This window comes from Pocillopora damicornis, chromosome 9 (assembly GCF_964200805.1).
Source record: "Pocillopora damicornis chromosome 9, jaPocDami1.2, whole genome shotgun sequence".
In the NCBI taxonomy this organism is placed as follows: Eukaryota; Metazoa; Cnidaria; class Anthozoa; order Scleractinia; family Pocilloporidae; genus Pocillopora; species Pocillopora damicornis.
Genome location: NC_142678.1, coordinates 9,317,370 through 9,337,992, shown reverse-complemented (window position 1 = coordinate 9,337,992; position 20,623 = coordinate 9,317,370). Strand labels below are relative to the sequence as shown.

Here is a 20,623-nt window from a genome sequence, read left to right as displayed (position 1 = left end):
AGTTATTTGAGGGAAAAACCCAATAAAAAGTCTAAACTTATGAAAAATAATGATAACGATTACAAAGGTCATCAAAATTCAAACTGCTTATCAAAAGTACATAATTTTAGATTAACTTTGCGGATTAAATGATAAACTCAAAATGTGAAAGAAAAAAGGTCAGCTAATTAGTGAGCGTATAAAAATACCTCTTGTTGCAGCGTTTGGATCACCCTTGGTGAAGGCACTAGACAAGAGTGTCGAAACGTTGGGTCTATGGATTGTAACTTCTCGGTTACATTCATTAAATCTTTAAACCAGAGTAACATCAAACCATGTCTGATTGTCCACCTGGTTGCCATGTGAACTAAGGTATTTTAATGGTGTTTCGTGTATAAGATGAAAAATAAAAAGCTTCCAGTCCTAGCCGTGAGTCCATATCTTCTTCTTTAGTGATAAACATACGGTGGAAACCCCTCTATTACGAGTCACCTTGGAAACTGTTTTTGCTGTGGTTGTACCGAGAGACAGAAAGAGTGTAGAATCTTTGTTACTCCGGCCTGGGCTCTGAACTGGAAGGAATCAGGCGAAAGGCTGGCGATTACGACGATGAAAGCATTACCAAAATTTTAGTAATTTAGTGGTTTAACATGGAAGGCCACATGCAATTTTGATTTGTTTTATTTTTACCTTTTCAGGCATACTAAGTATCAACATAGTTATCAGAATCAAGACTGCTGACCACAAAGGTGCTAAGATGCGTAAATGTATCACCTTCAGAGGTAAAGGAGTAAATAATTTGGCGAAAATGAAAATAAAAGGCCGGTTTCATCTCCAAACGCCTGACGTGAAAACTTTTCGGTCGAGCTGAAACCGCCGTTTTATCTTATTCTCACATCTCAGCTGGTCAATTCCCCCCCCCCCCCTCCCCTCCGCCTTTTCCTAGGATGTGTTACGAGTGAAAGATTCCAAATAACCCTCAATATAAACAGCTTGCCAAAACAACAAAACGAGCCAAAAAAACTAAAAATGTGATGATTGTGCTCAAAAATTGCTCTGACAAAAGGAAAGATATTTTTCTTGCATGTCAGCTCATGTGAGTGACGGCGGGTAAGAGGGGAGGGTACAGGGGCTATTTGAAATATAGCACAACGGTTATCATCAGTTTAAAAAGTGCAGGGAGAAGTTGATGAATTTTGTTTTCTGGTTATTATTCATGGCCAGTGAAGTTCCTTTGGTACATTAGAGGGGTTGCAGCTTATAATCAGTCGCCAATCGATAAACAATCACATTGAATTCATTCCTCTTCAATCTGCAATTCTACATTCTAATTGACAAGGTCGATTTGCTTTTTCGAAGAATCGTCTGTACGCATACAATGAAAGTGGTGCCCCTGAAAATTACAGGAGTATTCACTATACCGAGTCAATTGATAGGAGATCGGAATTGTTCCATGTCAATTGATGAGAGATGAGAGGTTTTACTAAAGTTGATGAAAATTCTAATTTGCAATTCTAAAGGTATGGTTTATTCTGATGAGTTTTGTTCTAATGAAGTGAAGATGATTTCATCTAATCTGTGATCATCCAATCCAATTTGGCATGTCTGTCACCGAGATTTCGGCTAGTGATCCGCTCGAGCGGTGGAAGGCCTTTTTAAGCATGCAGTTCAAATAAGAAAATTTGACTTTGGATCAGTATTGCTGTGTTGAGTTATTCACGAAGTGGCAATTAGCCGTGAGAGGATCTCATTTTATCTAATTATCAAAGGAGACTACAGGTAGGTTGGCTGGTTGTTCAGCAGGTCACATAAAAGATACTAAATAACAAATTCGTTTAAAGCTGCGTATGCACTCAAGAGGCAGACAGGGGGATAGATATATTTTAACAGTTCATTTGTAAGGTGCGGTTGCGTCTGATCAGAGGAAAAACCATTGACTGTCATATCTTTCTCATAAAAATATACAACGACTACTCACCGAAGTGGAGGTGGCTAGCGGTGGATATTTACCGAGCCGCGAAGCGGTCAGGAAAAGATCAATCGTTAGACAGCGACGCTGAAGTGAGTGGTTGTTTTAGTGTTTACTTTTACGGTGATGTTATATATCACAAAGGACGATTTTTAGCTAATTTATTTCTGAAACGATTATAACATTTTCTGGGGCAAATCCTGAGTGCATCTCTCGGAAGTGAATATGAATAGGATATTCAGAGTTTAAGCAGCCAATCACAGCGCGCCTTTAACGCTATCCCTGTTTTAGTATATATCAAATTTATATATATTTTTTTGTTTTTTAACTGATGAGGAACTGACATGTCAATTTTGAGAATAGCCTTTGAAGTTAAGGTTTTTTTTTCTCTTGAAGAGGTCCTTTTCCTTCATTTCTATACTGCTATGAAACTTCAAAATACAGACAAAAATGCGTTATCGTTACGACTATAACCATCCTTTATTAAGTTAGGATTTCTTTGATTTATATGAAGTAACTTCTTATTCGACTCTTGGTTAAGAGCATGTCACATAATCTGTTTGTTCCTCTGAAAAATTAGTGTGTAACAGTCAACTCTTAAAGCGACATGGAAAGTTGTAGAAAGTAAGAAACTGCAGGAGGGGAGGAATGGTCTCGTATGTAATGACTCTAAGAGTTATCATTAACCAAGTGCTAGTTAAGAATTCCAAATCTGCATTCCTTTTTCCTGTCAGTTTGAAATGCATGTGGTGTTGTCTACAAACATGAAACGGAATCGACCGCTACGATTATAGTTTGATCTTTTTTTTTTACCAGAAAGCAAAGTAAGTAAATTTCTGTCAACAAGCTGAACTTGGTGAAATTTAAGCAGTCAGCGTTCCACATGTTAACTTAAAGCATGACCAGAACAAAACACATGATTGTTACGCAGCTTGTCTAAGCACTAGTGGGATTTACTTTGCGTTCTGACACATCACATCATCCTCATTCTTCGCATTATTTTGCCATCCAGACCCAATCATTCCAATAGCCGAGAATACTCTATTGTCATTTCTTTGCGGACAGAAATCAGAACCAAACTGATTCATACACAGCTATTTAATCCCACACGTGATTAAAGACATTTGCTTAGTGGTTTCACGCCATTTTTCTAAGTTCTGAGCGAGAGAGGTCATTGTATCCCCACGCGCCGAAGGGGTCGATGATCGTATGACCACTGATGGATGGACCATCCTATGCTCCAATTTACCATGCGACCGGCTTCGGAATTTATTCAGTGGCGTCCAGCGTTTAGCAGAATATACAAACTTAAAGGGCTTACCTCGAGATCACTTACATTTACCTCTAGAGCCAAATCATATTTAGAAACAGGTAGCTGTCTTTAAAAAAATGTAGGTTTGTGAACAGGAGTTCGCTGGTGCGTCAAAAAGTGAAAGGGTTTGTTTGACATATACCGCCTGAAGCTGATTTCAGGTTCACACGAGGGTAACCATGCAATAAAATGAGATTTAAAGCTTCAGTCAGTCATAACGTTCGAATATAGCCTGGCGGACAATTAATTTCATCTCAAGAAGTAAAGATAAGGGACAAAAGGTTGGTTAAAGCTTTCGAATTTTCCTTTGATTTTAGCAAAGAACTGATTACTTCTAGTTGATGTTGGCGGTGAATCATTACACCAGCAGTTCCAATTAAGTTTAACAATAAAACTCTGTGAAATGAGAGATAGGTTGACGTAACTGTGTTGTATTTACCGCAAAAAGAAAAAGATCTATGAGCGGTCTTGTTGTACGTTTATTGTCATGATGTTAATCTCTGTCCATCACCTTAAACAAATCTTTGGAACCACTCTGGGATTTCACCTAACTCGTCACTTGCCTAGAAATAATTGTCGAATGATATTTAAGAATTCATTCTTTCTTTTCTAAATTAGAATGATACCAAATGATAATACTAAGGGTTCAAAGGAAAGACTACAAGCCAGAATGTTAAATACCTCTGTTCCGATCAACAAAAATATTTTTGGCGCTCGTAGAAAAGGTGCTTTTTGTAGAGGGTAGCAACATTAACTTAACTCGATTCTTGCTTCGAGGTATTAACATGATGATGAAGTTCTCTTGTCTTCTGACTAGGAAGTGAAATTCAATATATTTCCCACCTTGTTAATAGATCACCAACAATAATATCCATTTGTCTGACTTTCAAAGTAACACTTATTTCACGTGACAAAAATCTGCTTTGAGGTGATTGACCGCGCAAGTGCTTAGCGACATGGGACCTGTTGTTGTACCTGCCGTCCTATGTCTGTTTACACGCTTTGAAGGTCACGGACGGTAAGAGGTCTTAGTAGAGCTTGTTTTGTGTATCTCAGGTTACACAAGGGCTGATATGACCCGACTGCTGTTCGCCTGTTCGTTGCTTTGCTTGGCCATCGGTAAGTACTTCATAACACTGTTGAATTATATAAATATCATGTTCCCTCTTGAGAGGAGTTATCTATCCAGGGGCGATATTCTGGATATGATCTGATAACGAAACAGATCACTGGAACAATATTCACTAAAAAAATATAAAGCTCCAAGATATCTTGGTTAGTCTCCGTTTTTGATGTGTTTTATATAACTTTACAAGAATCGTTTCAAATGTTATCCTAGGGAGCATGATTCGATGGTCAGGGATAATTTTTTTTTTAAGCAAAAATATCGTATAACAGTGAGACCCTAAGAGATATAGTTGAAAAAAATAATCTCAACATGACGTAATAAACTGTTCCTCTTTTTTTTAAATTCATCTTATAAGTTCACTTGCTCGTAAAATTTATAAGTACAGATAACGGACCCGTATTGAAACATCAGAGAATATTCCAACTTTGTCCGCGATATTGCTTTTACCAATGACTTTTTTTTATATTTTCACGGCATATCGGACCATACAGTTTGTAAAAAATAATTTACTGGGTCTTATTCTGTTGAACAGAATTCCTCTTGAGTGTTTTCACTTTATGTATAATTCCTGTTTGTGAACGTCGAGGTTTGAACCATTTATCAAACAGTTCCGAGAAATTTTGGTTAAAAATAGTCGCACAGTGGTGAACTGTTAAAATTTAACAAGTTAAGTGTTCATACGTCGCGTACCAGACAAAACAGGGCTCTGTGCCTGACTCTTTGCGGGTCATGAAGTTAGGATACCAGTTATGCGCTCAATTTGCATATTGTCAGTAACACTGGCCACCTTTGTCAGCCTAAACAAGTTTCTAATTCTAATTTTGTTGTAATAATTGGTCCTAAAAGCGACTTCCTCCTATCTTAGACTAAGCTTCGAACTCGATGCGTGATCGATCGTTCACCTGATTTTCCTCTTTTTCCCTTTTCGTAAGCCAACAAGATTCGAAATCCACTTTGAGGAATACTTGATATCAGTGTTACCTTTTTGTTAAGGAACATATTTTTTTCCACTCACATTCAGTGAAATCAGTATCAGTTATAGAGTAAATGTTATCGATGAAGAGTCTTGTAGGAATACTTAGGTGAGACCAAGTAATTGTTCTGGTGGCAACACGTCACTATACACATGATGTTACCGCATTTCATCATAAAGTGTTTATCATGAAATTTGATGACAAATCATCGATCGAAATTTGGTAGTTCATAAAGCTATATCGCGCATGAATGAAAGCTAAAATGTGTAATTTTTGTTTTGTAGTAATCACGTTTGTTTGTTTGTTGTTTCCCGATTTCCTCCTAGTTAACAGCCTATAAAGCTTCACTAAATTGGGACAAATTGTTAGGAAAACCACTTCACTTCTTTAGTTTAATGTTACAGTGACAACCTATTCACGTAAGACAAAGACGAACGCTAACACACATCTCATCGGCAATATACATGGAAGTAAACGCGCAGCTATACCAACCTCACTGCTTCCTTAAGAAAAAAACGTACAGCCATTACTGATGGAGCTCGATGACTAAGTCAAACCTTGGTGAAAAGCCTAGATAAACAACTTAATATCACTCAAAGAAAACTAACAAAGGATTGCTCATGCACAAGTATGGACAAAACTCGGTCACCTTACCGGCAAATTTATGCACGCAACGCATATCAGTTTCACAGTGATTAACAACCCGATAACTTAACCTTCTCTTAACAAATTTCCCCACTTTTGCTTGCAACCGAAGAATTTGTTTTAAGCCCACAATCAATAGGTTCGGGTTTGGGAGAAAGTCTCCCAGTTCGTTTCTGTTTGATACCCAGGCAAAAGTGATAATGTTCCAACAATTTGTGATGCACTGTAGGCCAATTAAATTTTGTTGGGATACGACACTTTTAGTGACAGATTTGACATTCGACGTAACGTTTCATTGTTTCGTTTTACAAGTCGCATGCGCACAGCAGGCAGAACGGACGACCGGAAGTGACGTCACAGACGAGGAGCCTCACCCTTATACTATTTCATTCTTCCTGTTCCCACATCATGAGACTGTTGAACTGTCAGGCGGGAAAGGGAAGGTCACGAATGTCACTCAACATGATAAATCAAATGATCTGACTAAAGGTAACTATCCATGGGCCCTGACATGAAAACCAGACTGCGTTACAACTTGTTTCCATCTTTGATAGTATTGGTCGTTAGTAGCAACGAAGTTTGTGCGGGAAATTGACAGCTAGAAAATGTGGTGAACAACTTTCTCATCTAAAACTTCTGACTGAATCTCTTGGGAAGATTTGGCGAAAACTTCACTTTTTTCGAGATTTAGTGAAGCATAAACAACAAACAAACAAACAAACATGAACGGAACAATGAATGGTTTTTTGTAAAAGCCGATATTGCTATCTTGGCTCGCCTTTTTAAGTAATAACAGGATCTCAGAATAGCTGATTTGAAAAATGTTGTCAGGGATTCGTGTATTTTTAAAAAAATCTCTGAGCTATTGCTTATTCTAATAGCCAAGAATGAGCAGTTTCATCACGCACCTTACGATCTTTGGGATTCAATCTTAGATACTCTAGGATCTTTATATCTATTAGAACCAACAATGAATTACTTTATCTACAAATGGGACCTCACTTAATACTATTAAGATATTTTACAATTGCTATGTCTCACAAATTTGTGAATTATCGAAGTAACCCGACGAAGTGTTGTTAGTGAAATATTTCAAGGTAATCGTCATGCATGGTGAATTTGGCGCTTTTTTTTTTTTAGCAAAAGGAAAGAATCCGTCGGGTGATCTCGCTCTGGATGATGACCCGGATATATCTTACCAGCACGGTAGCGTGAAACACCCCGCCCATGAAATGTACCCCATGTGCCATCACTGTCCAATGAATTCAACATACGACGAATGTACACATAAACGCACACTCAAGAAATGTAATGATGGTCTTTCTAATATCTGCTTTACAAAGAGTACAAAGAGGAACGATGTAGTTCACTATCATATGGGCTGTGCTAACCACAAGCAATGTCAGAGGGCTCGTGCTAAACCATGCAAAGGTAAGTAGTATGAGTTAGAGTCAGTACAAAATACCCAGTGAACTATTTAGTTGGTTTTTCATCAATTAAAATTATTGCACATGGTTTATTCTTGGCTTTGAAAATCAAATAGTTATTGATTGCATAAAAGGGGATATATTGTCGTGGTAAAGCTCTTTTTATGTTCCATTCAGCTGGTTGCATTGAATTTTTGCGGCTTCATTCTAACAACTGAATATTTTTCCGAAATGGTTTTACTGAAAATCTATTCGTGGACAGTCCACATGTCATAACTGAACATAGTAAGAGACTGAGCAAATGAGACACACATCATTAAAAAAACCTTTTTCGCATTATTATAAGAGGAAAATATGAAAGCTTTGTCATCCCTTTATGTGGACGTATGTTAATGTAGGTTTGTAAGAAGCATTTGGTCCTGAGCGTTGTTTCTTTCATTCCAGTTCACGAGAAACGCTGTTTTACTTGCTGCCAATGGAGCGGATGTAATTCAATGTCTCACCATGGAGACTCGACTGCTCTTTCATTCTGGAATACAGGTCACGTGACTTCTGTCGACTGGGTTACTCTGGGCGTCAGCTTGGTGACCTTTGGTACAATTTATTTCATTTAAAGAGAAAAACCTTCAAAAGTAACATGTACATAGAGTTTGGCCGACTCAGTCTAACAACACAAATGGACTTTGTTTGTATTCTTGAGATTCGAAGGACTTCTTTTGACCATATTATCCCTTAGGCAGCGAGAATGTCTTTTAACTTTCCATGCTGACTGAAAGGAACCTAATAATATGTTTAAAAAGCTGTTGTAATATACCTTTTTGACGGTAGATAATGTTGGAGTGGACATATCTTAGGGAACAAAGCCCGTTGCAGTTTGTTGGAGTAATTTTTCCATATGACTTTGAAGTATTTATCGTTTTCTCGGAGCCTGCGAACACCGAAATTTACACAGATTTTGTCACAGAAAGATTCCTTTTACAATTTCTGAGACTCCAGTAAATTAGGCGGATGATAAAGCGAACCTCAAAAGTGTCTTTTCTCGTCGATAATTATTTGATGTTGATTGAGTCTAGGCTCAAAATATGTTAACAGCTCTGTGAGGACCTTTAGATTATTCGGGTTTGTGAAAAATTTCGTAGGCAAAATATCAACGGGCTTCAGCTCTTTACTGGAAAACCTCACTCAGTTATACTCATAAAACAAACAGACCTGGAGTTGTTTGGTGTATGAATATAATTATAGTGGCATTGAAGCACATGTCTTTCTGTTCAGTTCCTGAATAAGAGAGTCTCAGAGGCTGAAATAATAAATTGATTAACAACTAACACATACGAACTTCACACCCTTTAAAGAACATACTTTTCAGTGATTTATTTCTTACTTTATAGAAAATAAGCTGAAGTAAGACGTACAATTTCCATCGAATTGCATGACTTTAGTACATTACACCAACCCTTGATGACATTTCTCTGCCGTTTCAGTCAAGGAGAACGTGTTCCTTTACGACAACACAATGGGGTCCACACAGGGTCCAGGGGTCCGAATTTCTTAGGACACCGTGCAAGAAGAACACACATTCGGCGTAATGTAGCAAGGGACAAAAATTGAACGAATTTCTTACGTGCTCAACACCTGCGTGCTAAGCTAAGACCTTCGATCAGTTCATTCTACAGACAGTAATCAACAATTTCGTATGTCCATTTACTGCATGTGGAAAACTGATCAACGGTAACAAATGACAGCAAACGACTATACTCGTGCTCACAGAATGTCTGGAGGCACTTCTAGAGACGGAAATTCTCAATGAAACAAATTAAACTCCTCTTAACACGAGTATATAATTTGTAGAACGCTTTTCGTAGTCTTTGACTAAATATGAAGAAAATGAATGGATTTAGGGCACTGCTCATGTTTGGAAGAATGTAAATGAATGTTATGTTTATAAACGGGCTTATTCGAGTAAAACATGTCGAGCACCAAAACAGAGCCATAAGTATGGCGAAGAACGGGAACCAACAGCAGATCAGGGCGCTTATAACTATGGCCAATGTTTTAGCGGCTCTGATCTCCCGAGTCAATGTAAATCGTCGACAGGCGATGCCACCCTGAACAAGTGAGACGGGCTCTGGTAGTGTCCTGCAGTTTGTAGATTTCCAGTTTTCCAGGGAAACTGAAAATACGTAAGAATACGATGCTGTTATGATGAGTAAAGGAAGGAAAAATCCCACACAAGCGGCAAAAGTGTAAAAAGTCGGATCGGGAGTTTTTCGGCACCCTGATGGATTATCTATAGCAAACGCTGGAATGGTAGGATTCGTCCAGTTGTTTAGTCCGAGTGAAGCTATCGCGCCTCCATGAAACCAGATATAGAGAATCATCAAGTGACCTCTTCTCTGAGTTATAATACGGTGATACCTCAACGGATATCTTGTCGCTACAAAGCGGTCCAGCGATATTAATGCTAAATTCGCAAAACAGGTGCAGCGGCAAGCTAAATCTACCCAGATCCAGAAAACACAAGTGGTTTCGTCGAGGCACCAGTGCGTGTTGTGCAAACTTTGGTGAATTCGCATTGGAAGTGAGAAAAAGGCAACCATCAGGTCTGATAAAGCAAGAGACATGACGAGATAGTTTGAGAAGCGATGAAGAGTTTGATTGTAGTAGATTGAACAGCATATGGCAGAATTACCAATTATGGTAGCTATAGTAATGTACAGCAAGAAAAACGTCTGCGCCACGTATTCTGGTCTAGTTCCTTCATAACACGTCTTCGGCTCCATATCATCGTGATTCGTGGCTGACTTCACTTTTGCCAAATCATCATTCATGACCATTTACCATGAACTCATAAACAATCCTCAAACAGATTGGATATGAGATATTCTCCGCAAACCTCGCCAGAAGTAATCTCCGTTGTTTAGCGTAGCCACAATCAAAATTTTTCAGATCATTGTAAATATGAAAATGCTGTACATTTTAAACCCCTCTCTATACTCAGTGGTTAGTGTGAATACACTGAGAGCCTCTGTCTGCCTGCTGTGAAATGATCTACAAATTGTCGGAACAACCAATTTCAAAAGAAATTCCGATAAAAGCTTTTTAAACTGATAAGGAATTCTTTTGTTGGTATTTCCGTATTTTCTTATCAACTGTCACACGAGAGGTGTCATTGCTTCGAATGGTAAATACTCAAGTAAAACAAACCATTTCAATTATATTAAAATTCACACTCGGTATGAATATTATATCTATTGGCCTTTCCTATTTAAGCAGTTGAAATTAAGATTCCTTTTCAAAGTAAGAGCTTCCTTTTTGAGTTAAAAACGAGTATTTTAAGTCAAATTTTTGATCAACCCATCGGTTGAAAACTGAATTGAAAGTGATCAAAGGCTGACATATTTTCAGCTATTCAATGTCACAACGAGGTGTGGGTTAAATCAAAGTGCTCTGTGAGCAAACTCGTGAATTGACACATGATTTTTTAGATTATGTTTAATGTTATCTGGTTTAGGGAATTTTGTGGTTGATTGTCATATCTAGAGTACGAGCAGTAGTTCAGTGTTCGCTAATGTAGCAAAGAAACAAAGTAACGTTTGGATAAGAAGGCATTACAATTGAAATGATCATGCTATTACATTTGACAAGGTGGATGATGTCATGTGTTTTAAACGTCTATCATTTTTGTTTCTGGTTCAAAAGAAAGTAAATGTGGGTGAAAAGTGAAATTTACTGTCTTTCGTTGTAAATATTAGAAAATCAAGGCAATACTGTCTTAATGAAAACATTAACGATTCCCTCTTTATCAAATGAGACAAACGGGAACGAGTTTTGAGTGATATAACTAAGCCAAGCCTGCCACCGTCATTTTGGATCTCCGCCTGGGTAGATTTAGGTCACGTGCTAGGCAACGTATGATCAATAACAAGATAGAATTTCATTTCAGGCCTATTTATCAATTTTGTGGTGTGTAACTTTCGCATTTTAGTACGTTGTATGTATGTTGAATCTTCAAATTGTCTTGAAACTTAAAAGAAAATTGTTCTTTAAAAATTCACTGAAAATCGGTAGCTAAAATTGTTTGTTTAGGTGTTATCTGATTTTCGTGTTAACTTGTTATTTCGTCAGTCGCCGGCATCTTTTGTTGCTTCACACAGGAAAAACACACGCGACGAAACGTAATGATCAATTTTGTCCTCAATCTCACGCTATAACAGAAAAAGCTTTTGAACATCTGTAAACTCCGAGCGCTTCGCAGTAAGTGATATTTTCAATGAATCTTCGGATTGTTTTCAAGTTCAAGGATTGTAAATTACAATTTTATGAAAAACGAAGGTTGTTCTGTTATTTCAGTATGAATCCTTGCATGCCTGCCAGTCGCTGGCGCCGCTTGTTGAAACTAAAACGAAAAAAAAAAACTCTTTTAAGATTATCATTGGCTTCTTTTTCACCCCACCACTATTCTTAGCAACAAAGGTCGCCATTTCATTTGTTTATTGCTCGCCAAAAACTATAAAATGCACTCAAAAGCCTAAAATCTAAAAAAAGTTTACAGGAATCGACCAATCGAGCGAGCGAGCGAATGCCATTCCCCACATCGTATCTATAACTCGCTCTTGCGCATGCGCGCAATTCACGAGTTAAAAACGGGATATTGAATCTGAATTTAAGAGCTTCTTCTAGGTTTAGAATGCTTACACGAGGAAAGAATATTTTGCAAATTTTATAAACACCATTTCCAACTACTGTTTTTTTAACTTTACAGAAAATGTCTGAGTTTGTTGAAACCCAGTAAAAGTTTCTTTAAGAATAATCCTTTGTTCCTGTCTCTCGTTTTGTTTCAGTTTAGATGTTTTGTATTTGACAAGGAATAATCTGAGACAAAACGCCGATCCATAATTATCATGTAGGTTGATAAAATCAGCTACCACGTCATGTTTCAGTTGTTGTTTTGTCAAATAATCATATTTTGTAAATTAAAACGTGCTTGGGCTCTCATGAGCAGAAATGTCCGCATTTTCTGTTATGCAAAGAAACCTCAATACGCAATTTTGAGTTCCGGGTATGTTTAACAACTGAACTGGCTGCGGACAAACGAACAAGAATCAGAAGAAATTTCAAAGCAGTAAAATCCTTCAGAAGTTGCCGCCAGACTGATCATAAGTTATGAACCATCAATATGATAACAAGCAGACGAATATCGCTCCCAAAACTACTTACGGGGGAGTTAAAGGCTCCCAGTGTTACACTCTATGTTTATTGCAGGTTGACGCGCACGAATAAAAAAATGCAAAAATATACGCTCTTCTGTTTCAATTAAAGTTTCTTTTCCCGCATTCAGTCAGGAAACACGGCAGAGCCATACGAAATAAGCCACGATTATAAAAAAAATGATAAAAAAATAGGAGTAGTGGGGATTGGTAAGAGTGGTGATAACTTAGCTCGGGCTGTTTAAATGCGTATCTGTTTCAGGATAACTTCGACCCACTGGGAAGAATGATTACAAAGATTGAACTGGAGGGAATTTCTCCTCAACCAATTTTTTTAATTTGCTGAAAAGGGCGAGACTTTATTGTAGTTTTCTAGTATGCAATTACATGCATGTATTTTTGGTTATGATATAATTATCTGCTCGCTACTAACGACCTTGCAACTTTTGGGTGTATTTAGGAGTAAACTTCACCGTTAACAGACCCACATTCTCGAACCTCCCTCCCCCCCCTCCCCTCGCGGCCATTAAACCAGACATTTAATTACATAACATATCTCATACATCATATATAAATATATATGTTATATATTTTTATATCTTTTCATGAATTTTTAATATACGGGTTCATTTTTAGTAGCGAGGTAAATGCTTTCCAAGATGTTTAGTATTTATCAACACTGTGCTGCTATTTCAGTTTGTGGATACTTAACGTCCTTTAACCTTTCTTCAAGATTTGCTTCAACCACTGGAACTCTAAAAGTTATTTTATCCTTTCTCATCCAGTTTTACCTCATAAAGCGAGTTTAACTTTGTCAGAGCCGGCGTCACAAGGTATCACAAGGTATAAATGGGAAAACAGGTACCAAGTCTAGGGATTCTCGATAAGAGAAACATTCAATCCAGGCATTACAAGGATTTAAAAGCCACCGTTTATTAACGCACTAGCAACAGATTCATCTATCTTGCGGAAGGACAGGTCGGAAGAAGCTTAAAATTTTTCAGGAATTCTCGGCGTTTAATCGAATACAGTAAGAAGCTTTAATTGCTAAACGATATGTCGGACCAAACCAAACGAAAACCGGTTTGATTTGGAACTGACCGTTCATTACTTTGAAATGTCTTATTGTCCTACTTATATCACTTACTTAATAAAATTGAGAGAAACACGATTAACGTAAATTAAAGAATCAAAAACTTTCGTTCCTGTGTCACCTGTTTATTTAACTGCTCATTGTCACTGCATAATGTTACCGTCAAAACATATATAGATCGTGAACAAAGCTCAAATTACACAACTTAACGCAGTTGTAACAAGTCGAGTAAAGCCCAATGGAGCCTCTCCAAGCGTTCGTGATAATTGTTTTAACTTTCCTGTTCTCTGAATTGCGAAATCCTCCCGCAAATGATTACGACATACAACAAGAGAACATGAACGCGAAATATATCAGCTTTAGTAAAATGGACCAACAACCATACGACAAACTGCCGAGAGGAAAACGAGGCCAAAAAGATATCATACACGATTATGCTAGCAAGCCGCCATACTACCCAGCACGAGGAGGAAGAAGAGGCCAAAAAGATATCAGTCATACCTGGTTATGCCGGCAAACCGCATATAACCCAGCACCAGAGGGAAGAAGAGGCCAAAAAGATATCAGTCACACCTGGTTATGCCGGCAAACCGCTATACGACCCAGCACCAGAGGGAAGAAGAAGCCAAAAAGATATCATACTCGGTCTATAAAGTGAATAATAAAATACTTTACACTCTGCCTCGTCAATTAAGGTGATTTCCACAAGGGGCGTCTGGCTGGTTGCACATCCTAAATTTAAAATCTTAATATACATCCGGGCTACTGCAACCGAAATAGTGGCGAAAGTTCTCTAAAGACGCGCGAGAAATTGTTAGTAAGGCATTATAAGTTATCACTGCACAACTTTTTATTATCGTCTTGTCGCATGTCAGTGAGTACTTTTCAAATTTTAGTTCCACCTAAACGACAACTGAAAACAAACTAAGGGAAGGTACGTTTTTTATTGGGGGGTGGGTCGGGGTATTTTAGAAATTTTTTGCGAAAAAAGTCGTGGCCCTCTCACTTCCCTGCATGGATTAACGCATGACCCTTCACAAATACCAACACAAAACATCTGAACCTCCCCCCCCCACCTCCTCCATGACAAAAATAACCGGAAGTGTAAGTAGCTAACCGGAAGAGTAACTCACGTAACTGCGTCTGCGCACAAAGCAGTTAATTGCGTGGCGTATGATTGCACGATGAAAACTTGAAAATGGGCGAGGATGTACGAGGAATAGAAAGAGAAAAATGTGCTTGTGGTGAATGCGAGGATTTCATGAGGTCAGATGGAGCAACTTGTGGCTATTGTGGCTGTTTACCGACTCGTCATTCTAAAAAGGATGCCCGCTACTATTCTGACTCTGTTGGTGGCACATCGGGTGCGGGAACAAGCAAAAGTGCAAGTCCAGAGAAGTGTAGAAATGAAGACCTGGGGGTGGTTCGCGAACCCAAAGGGCGAATAATACTCAAATAGTATTCTGAAAATTCTAGCTGTCTTTTTGGACCACTTTTCCCTACAAGGAACGCTTTCGCCGCTGTTTCGTGAGTGAAAGAAAGCGCCAGTGGGAAGTTCGCGAGGCTTTGAAAATAATGAATCAAAAGTTGGCTTTTGTGACTTCTGATAATCCAGCGGCTGCCGGGAGATTCATGGAGCTTTATATGGAGTATAGGCAAATGTCGTTTCGAGAGCGAAATGGCCAATGCAACTATGTAAATTCTGCGAGAAGGATGAGACTGCCAGCGCTCCACTTCCAACTCGACGACCACATCCCGACCATGGCAAGCTACCAAACTTCCACCATCTCTCTTGGAGTGCAACCCCCACCAATGGCCGTATGCCGGACAACTTCCAGCCTCGAGCTCAGATTAAGCGATTGTTTGAGGAAAGTGAACTAGTCAATGGGGACAGTGAGGCTATTAGAAAGTTTTCAGATAAATACATTGTCCCCGTAAAGTTTGTGGCAGAGTATGTTCGGCACCTTGCCCAGATAAAAATGCGCAAGGAGTTGAAGAAAGAGGAGACTGAAACGGAGCGAATAGAACGGTTGAACCGGCAGTACAATGACATTGACTGGGTTGGACTGTACAACTCCGATGAGCTGTCGTCCTTGAGGGTGGACAAGCTATCCTTGTACCTTTCCCATCACAAGGTCATCTTCAAAGAGAAGAAAGCTGAAAAGGTCGCAATGATCAAAGGGCACATTGGCAGTGTCAACAACCTCGGTAGCCCTCGCTAAGAAATGTGCAGCAACATGTGACCGCAGTTTCTGAGGTAGAAACTGACTCGCAAAGTGATGTAGTAGATCGAGTTGTTGGTTCAAGCCCGAGTAGCTTAAGTGACGAGTCGTCACCGGAGACTGATTTTATACCAGAACCCCGCGCGGGAACATTACCGCCGTCAAAATATGGACGAAAGCGAAAACGGGTCGAGAGAGACGATTATGTAAGTGGGGAGAAGATAGCTTTTTGATATAATATTTCGTCATCTGTAAATAATTTAGATTAATCTTGACTGGTAGCTTTGCTTGTATATACAGGTTTTAGGTTTCTATACACTTCTTGACTGGTAGCTTTGCTTGTATATACAAGTTTTAGGTTTCTACACACTTCGCGTGTTTGTTAACAAATAAGAGTCAACTAAGTGACATGGAGTAATTTTTTCCTTGCCAAAAAAAACTGTGACCCTCCCCCGATTGCGAATAAAACAGGTTTGACCCTTCCCAATTCGTAAAAAATGTACTAATGACCCTCCCCTCCGAAGTCCTGCTCACCCCCCACCCCACCAAACCTAATGTTTACATGAGGCTCCGTAATTAAGTAGAGAAAGTCTTCCGCTGCATTCTGTTAAACATATTTCGCAAAAAATACCAATCCATGAAGCCTCGTAGGAGTTGACATACTCTCGTCAAAACACACTGACTATCGACCGATGAAAGTGTGCCCAGTATCTCAGTGGCTTTCTAAGGCTTAATGCATTATTGGGATGGAACTCCATAATAAAAACGATTCTAAAACGGACCAAGTAAGTCAGGAGAACCTTAAGTTTTAAACACAAATTTTTTGTCAAAAGATACCTTTTTTGCTCACGATATGTAACGCAAGGCTCTTTTAATTGACTCTTTATGCGCTAGTTTTATTCCACTTTGGAGACTTATTTGTTTGTGTCTGTCTACATCGATGTACATGGAGTAACAAATAACATTTCCTAATTACACTATAAAATTTGTTGGTATAGACTATAAGCTGTTATGAATTACAATCAGTCACGGGAGAGAAAAATATAACAAAGACATGTTTTTAAAATTTAAATATGTGTATAAAAAAGGCTGGATAAAATGTGTAGTTTGGAAGTGCCTCGAAAGAGTTGATTAACGGTATTTTCCACCAAAACATTTAAAGTACTACTCTAAAATAACAATGTGTACAGCCACGCTATCTACTTCAACTGAGTTAATTAATTAATTAACTCATTAAATATTTAAGGATCGGAAATACGACTCTAACTTTTAATTATTGTTGTGCCCAAATATAGCGAGGAGTTACCTACATACAACGACTGCCTGCAGCATTGTATGTTAAAAGACTCCGTAATTTTATTAAGCAAGGAATGGGAATGCAAATGGGGTGGCGAAATAATAACGTGCGAAAACAAATTCTAAAGATATTCTTCCCAAAATCAATTAGAGAGATTTTAATCATTATTCATGTCATTGTAGTTTTTGACAAAAAGTTAATTTATCACGCACCATCTCGATTTCACTTTGATATTACCATACAATAAAGGTATTATATAGATTTAGCCAAGCCTAAAAGCGGAGCTCGCATTTTTTTTCCCGCACGTCTCAAGGGCACAACGCCTTGCCTCGGCCAGGACTGGAACCCAGGTCGTCCGACTCGGAGCCCAGTGCACTGACCACTGGACTACTGGACAAAGCCGTGGCGTTGGCGTGCCCGCGGTACAGTTGACCACGCATGTTAAAAGTAGCACCTTGTACGGTCGTACGGTCGTACATCCAAAGTTTTTCGGCTTGATGGGTTACTACTATTTTGTATAATTATGGGGAAACGCCCTGCGAGCTCCGCTATGAATTATGGTGCGTTGAAGTGTGTCAGCTTATCGGACTGTGAAGTCTTTGAGCTAATAATCGCCGTCATCATCCATTAACTCATACACCTGGAACTATTGGAGACCCAATCTCACTGCAACTGTCGTAGTTATTCTCTGGGGCATGTTTGTTGAAAATCCAGTTAACTTCACAGATCCAAAGCCATAATTTAAAGTTCTCAAATTGAGGAATAGTATCTTGGGTCTTGGCTCAAAGACAAAAAAACTGTTTAATCTACTCGTACTTTTGAGTTTTCTATCTTGAATGTAAACACGGCCATTAAAGTAAGCTTTGTGAATCTGAATCTACAAGGACTTTCGAGAAACAGGTCCCTGGTTTCTAAACTCGCTTGGGTCTTAATTCGACACAGTTTGGGAGTTAACCCCAAAAACGTCGAGACAATTAATCGACGACTCTGAGGATAACCTGGTTTGCATAACGCATGTTAAATCAAAAGCAGCTGAAAAATTCAGATTTTAGAGATCGATCAGCGTAAGCTTCACCTTCATCAGCTTTTATTATCTTTCGGTAATTACTATCATCATATGCATTTTTTCCACAAATTTTCCGGTGTAAGTTGTAATCGTATCTCGCTGGAATTTTGAAAGGGTGCTCATTTCTATGGCAAACCCTTTTAAATGAAACCGTTTTTCCCTTTCTTTCGCACCTCCCTCACAATCCTCACAATATTTCATCTTTTATGTGTCATTAGCAAATTCTATGACCATCTGATGTGGCCTTACGGGCTTATTTTTATAAACACATTTGGAAATTTATTGACGTGAGACTTTTATTTCAATCAACAGTTAGTGGAGATCCAAAGAATTGCATTTTGATTTTCGTGTTCTGTTGCGGCTACAACTTACCATCATTTCAATTTAACTGACTCACAAACTTCCCGTTAACCAGTACATAAGAAACAGCTGTAATGTTGATGATCCCACGCAGTTGACTGAATCCTCCTAATAAGACGTAGATAATATGTATTTACATCTACTCATAAGAGCTTTTGAAGGACACCGTCATCAACTGGAAGCTCTTTACACCAGAAAATTAAAATTAAATAAAGTTTAGTTTACATAGTAAACTTAGAACTTATACTAATTTGACACTCATTTGTGTCAGCCGCTAAGCAACAATAAGATAAAAACAAATGAATACATTGTAAAAAGATCTCGTCTCTCTTTTACTCCATGGTGAGAACAAAAGTATCACGGTGTTCTGTTACAAACAGCGGATTGAGAAACTTTAAATTCACCCTTACAAATCATTAACATAGTGGAACTAAAGGAGTTCTCTACTTTCAGTATTCAGTATTTTCGTTTGTCGGGTGCGGCTTTCGGTATGTTTATATCACCATTCCTTCTTTACCAGGACTTATCTCTGACTTAGAGCGAGTATAGTAGTGAAACAGGAACTTGGGAAGTAAATACACCCTCAGATGAAAACAGACAGGCATTGATAAATTAGTAGGAAACACTGTTTAATGGTAATGATGCGACTCACAAATAGAATTGAGTAAAATAAGGTTAATAATCGGTCCAATGATTTAAGGTCACATCCCTAATTTGACTTGCGGAGGCTTCCTCGTGTGAACAATTTAAGTCGATCGGTATGATCGATGTTTTTGTAAATTTCATATCCACGCGACGCTTTTGAACTGCCGGCGGACAATAGTCAGAATTGGATTCACCTGTCAGAGTAGCCTATAAAAACATATCAGAATAACAGGTTAATCATTCTGATCACGACTGGGTGAACTGAAGAGAAGCAGACATGAACACAAGGTGGATCATACTCGTCTCTTCTTTTTTTTATTTGCTGCTTCTGAATAATCAAGCAGAAGCTTATGGTTTTTCGAAACCAGTGGGCAAACGGCGCTTTCTCCTTGAAAGAATCGTTCAGGTATGTGACTTTTACTGAGTTCAGAGAGGTTGACTATTGTGAAAGTTTGTGAAAGTGAAGTTCTTACTTCTTTTCTTGCAGCACCAAGATCCAGGAGAGGAAATTACTAAGCCAACGGAGAGCTATAGTAGATCCAGACCAGTCGGAAGAGAGGTTCGTCAAAAAGAGGTTAGTCGTGAGCGAGCTTACTTAGCAGTAAACGGGAAGCATTCTGCTGGTTAAACGAAATAGAATTTATAATTTGGATTTTATTGTCCCGAGGAAAACATTCCAAAAGTAAGCTTTATTTGTCTTGGAATGTACAAACTGTCAATGTGTCATGCTACGCTCGACTAAAAGATGCAATGTGATCAAAAATCGGTAATTGTAGAGCGGGGAAACGACTTGGTCCATTGTAAGGTTTATTTCTGGTGATCGGTTGATTTGTCACTGACGAATTATATTCATTTTTGTCTCTTTTGGTAGAGAAAAGACCCGAAACTGGAGGCTAACGAGTGGATGTACTGAGATGAAACGCCCACTCGCTTGGCTTGTGGATAAACTGTGAAAAGACGCCATTATATTGCGACGCGAGTCCAGAAGTAGTACCTACTATTCATTCATTCCTTTTTCAGTGATCGTAAAAGTACTGTGGAATATTCTAAAATAAAATGATTTGAAACCATTCAGGAGAACAGTATTCTAATTGCTTGTCCCTAGTTTTATCGTCGGGGGGGGAAGGATATATGGGCTTCATTTATAGTTTGATTAATTGTTTTGAGTTAGATTAAAACACCAAAAAGGTATAATCCCACAATTCCTAAGTACGTTACACAAATGCCGTAGATGATGATAGTGACAATGTAATCCATTGAAAATGAATAGAGGGGGTAAGTTTCTAAAGAAACTGTGG

At 38.5% G+C, this 20,623-nt stretch overlaps 2 protein-coding genes, 1 long non-coding RNA gene and 1 pseudogene across 5 annotated transcripts; 3 read left to right on the top strand and 1 right to left on the bottom strand.

Annotated features, from left to right (window-relative positions):
- Positions 1-1,557: 1,557 nt before the first annotated feature.
- Positions 1,558-8,760, top strand: LOC113668666 (uncharacterized). 3 transcript variants are annotated; one of them, XM_027184613.2, is made up of 5 exons: positions 1,558-1,758; positions 4,317-4,379; positions 6,321-6,497; positions 7,149-7,439; positions 7,880-8,760. In XM_027184613.2, exons 2-5 carry the CDS (start codon positions 4,334-4,336, stop codon positions 8,047-8,049), a joined length of 684 nt encoding a protein of 227 aa, XP_027040414.2. In that variant the 5' UTR covers positions 1,558-1,758; positions 4,317-4,333; the 3' UTR covers positions 8,050-8,760. The 3 variants fall into 3 exon arrangements, with proteins under 3 accessions (XP_027040414.2, XP_027040416.2, XP_027040415.2); XM_027184615.2 differs by lacking the exon at positions 1,558-1,758 and adding an exon at positions 1,804-1,881; XM_027184614.2 differs by lacking the exon at positions 1,558-1,758 and adding an exon at positions 3,390-3,541.
- Positions 8,761-8,791: 31 nt separating this feature from the next.
- LOC113668665 (alpha-1A adrenergic receptor) lies at positions 8,792-10,474 on the bottom strand. Its single transcript, XM_027184612.2, has one exon. The coding sequence runs from the start codon at positions 10,267-10,269 to the stop codon at positions 9,220-9,222; it is 1,050 nt and encodes a 349-aa protein (XP_027040413.2). The 5' UTR covers positions 10,270-10,474; the 3' UTR covers positions 8,792-9,219.
- A 4,532-nt stretch (positions 10,475-15,006) lies between these two features.
- LOC149040011 (uncharacterized) lies at positions 15,007-16,190 on the top strand (annotated as a pseudogene).
- Positions 16,191-19,450: 3,260 nt separating this feature from the next.
- On the top strand, positions 19,451-20,395 carry LOC149040010 (uncharacterized). Its single transcript, XR_016179760.1, has 3 exons — positions 19,451-19,731; positions 19,813-19,899; positions 20,197-20,395. It is a non-coding gene; the product is annotated as an uncharacterized LOC149040010 (long non-coding RNA).
- Positions 20,396-20,623: the final 228 nt, after the last annotated feature.

Bases quoted from the DNA above. Each gene is read 5' to 3' on its own strand.
- LOC113668666 (XM_027184613.2), top strand. From the start codon at position 4,334: ATGACCCGACTGCTGTTCGCCTGTTCGTTGCTTTGCTTGGCCATCG. The intron at 4,380-6,320 runs GTAAGTACTTCA...TCGTTTTACAAG, and splicing joins GTTGCTTTGCTTGGCCATCG to TCGCATGCGCACAGCAGGCA. The intron at 6,498-7,148 runs GTAACTATCCAT...TTTTTTTTTTAG, and splicing joins ATCAAATGATCTGACTAAAG to CAAAAGGAAAGAATCCGTCG.
- LOC113668665 (XM_027184612.2), bottom strand. From the start codon at position 10,269: ATGGTCATGAATGATGATTTGGCAAAAGTGAAGTCAGCCACGAATCAC.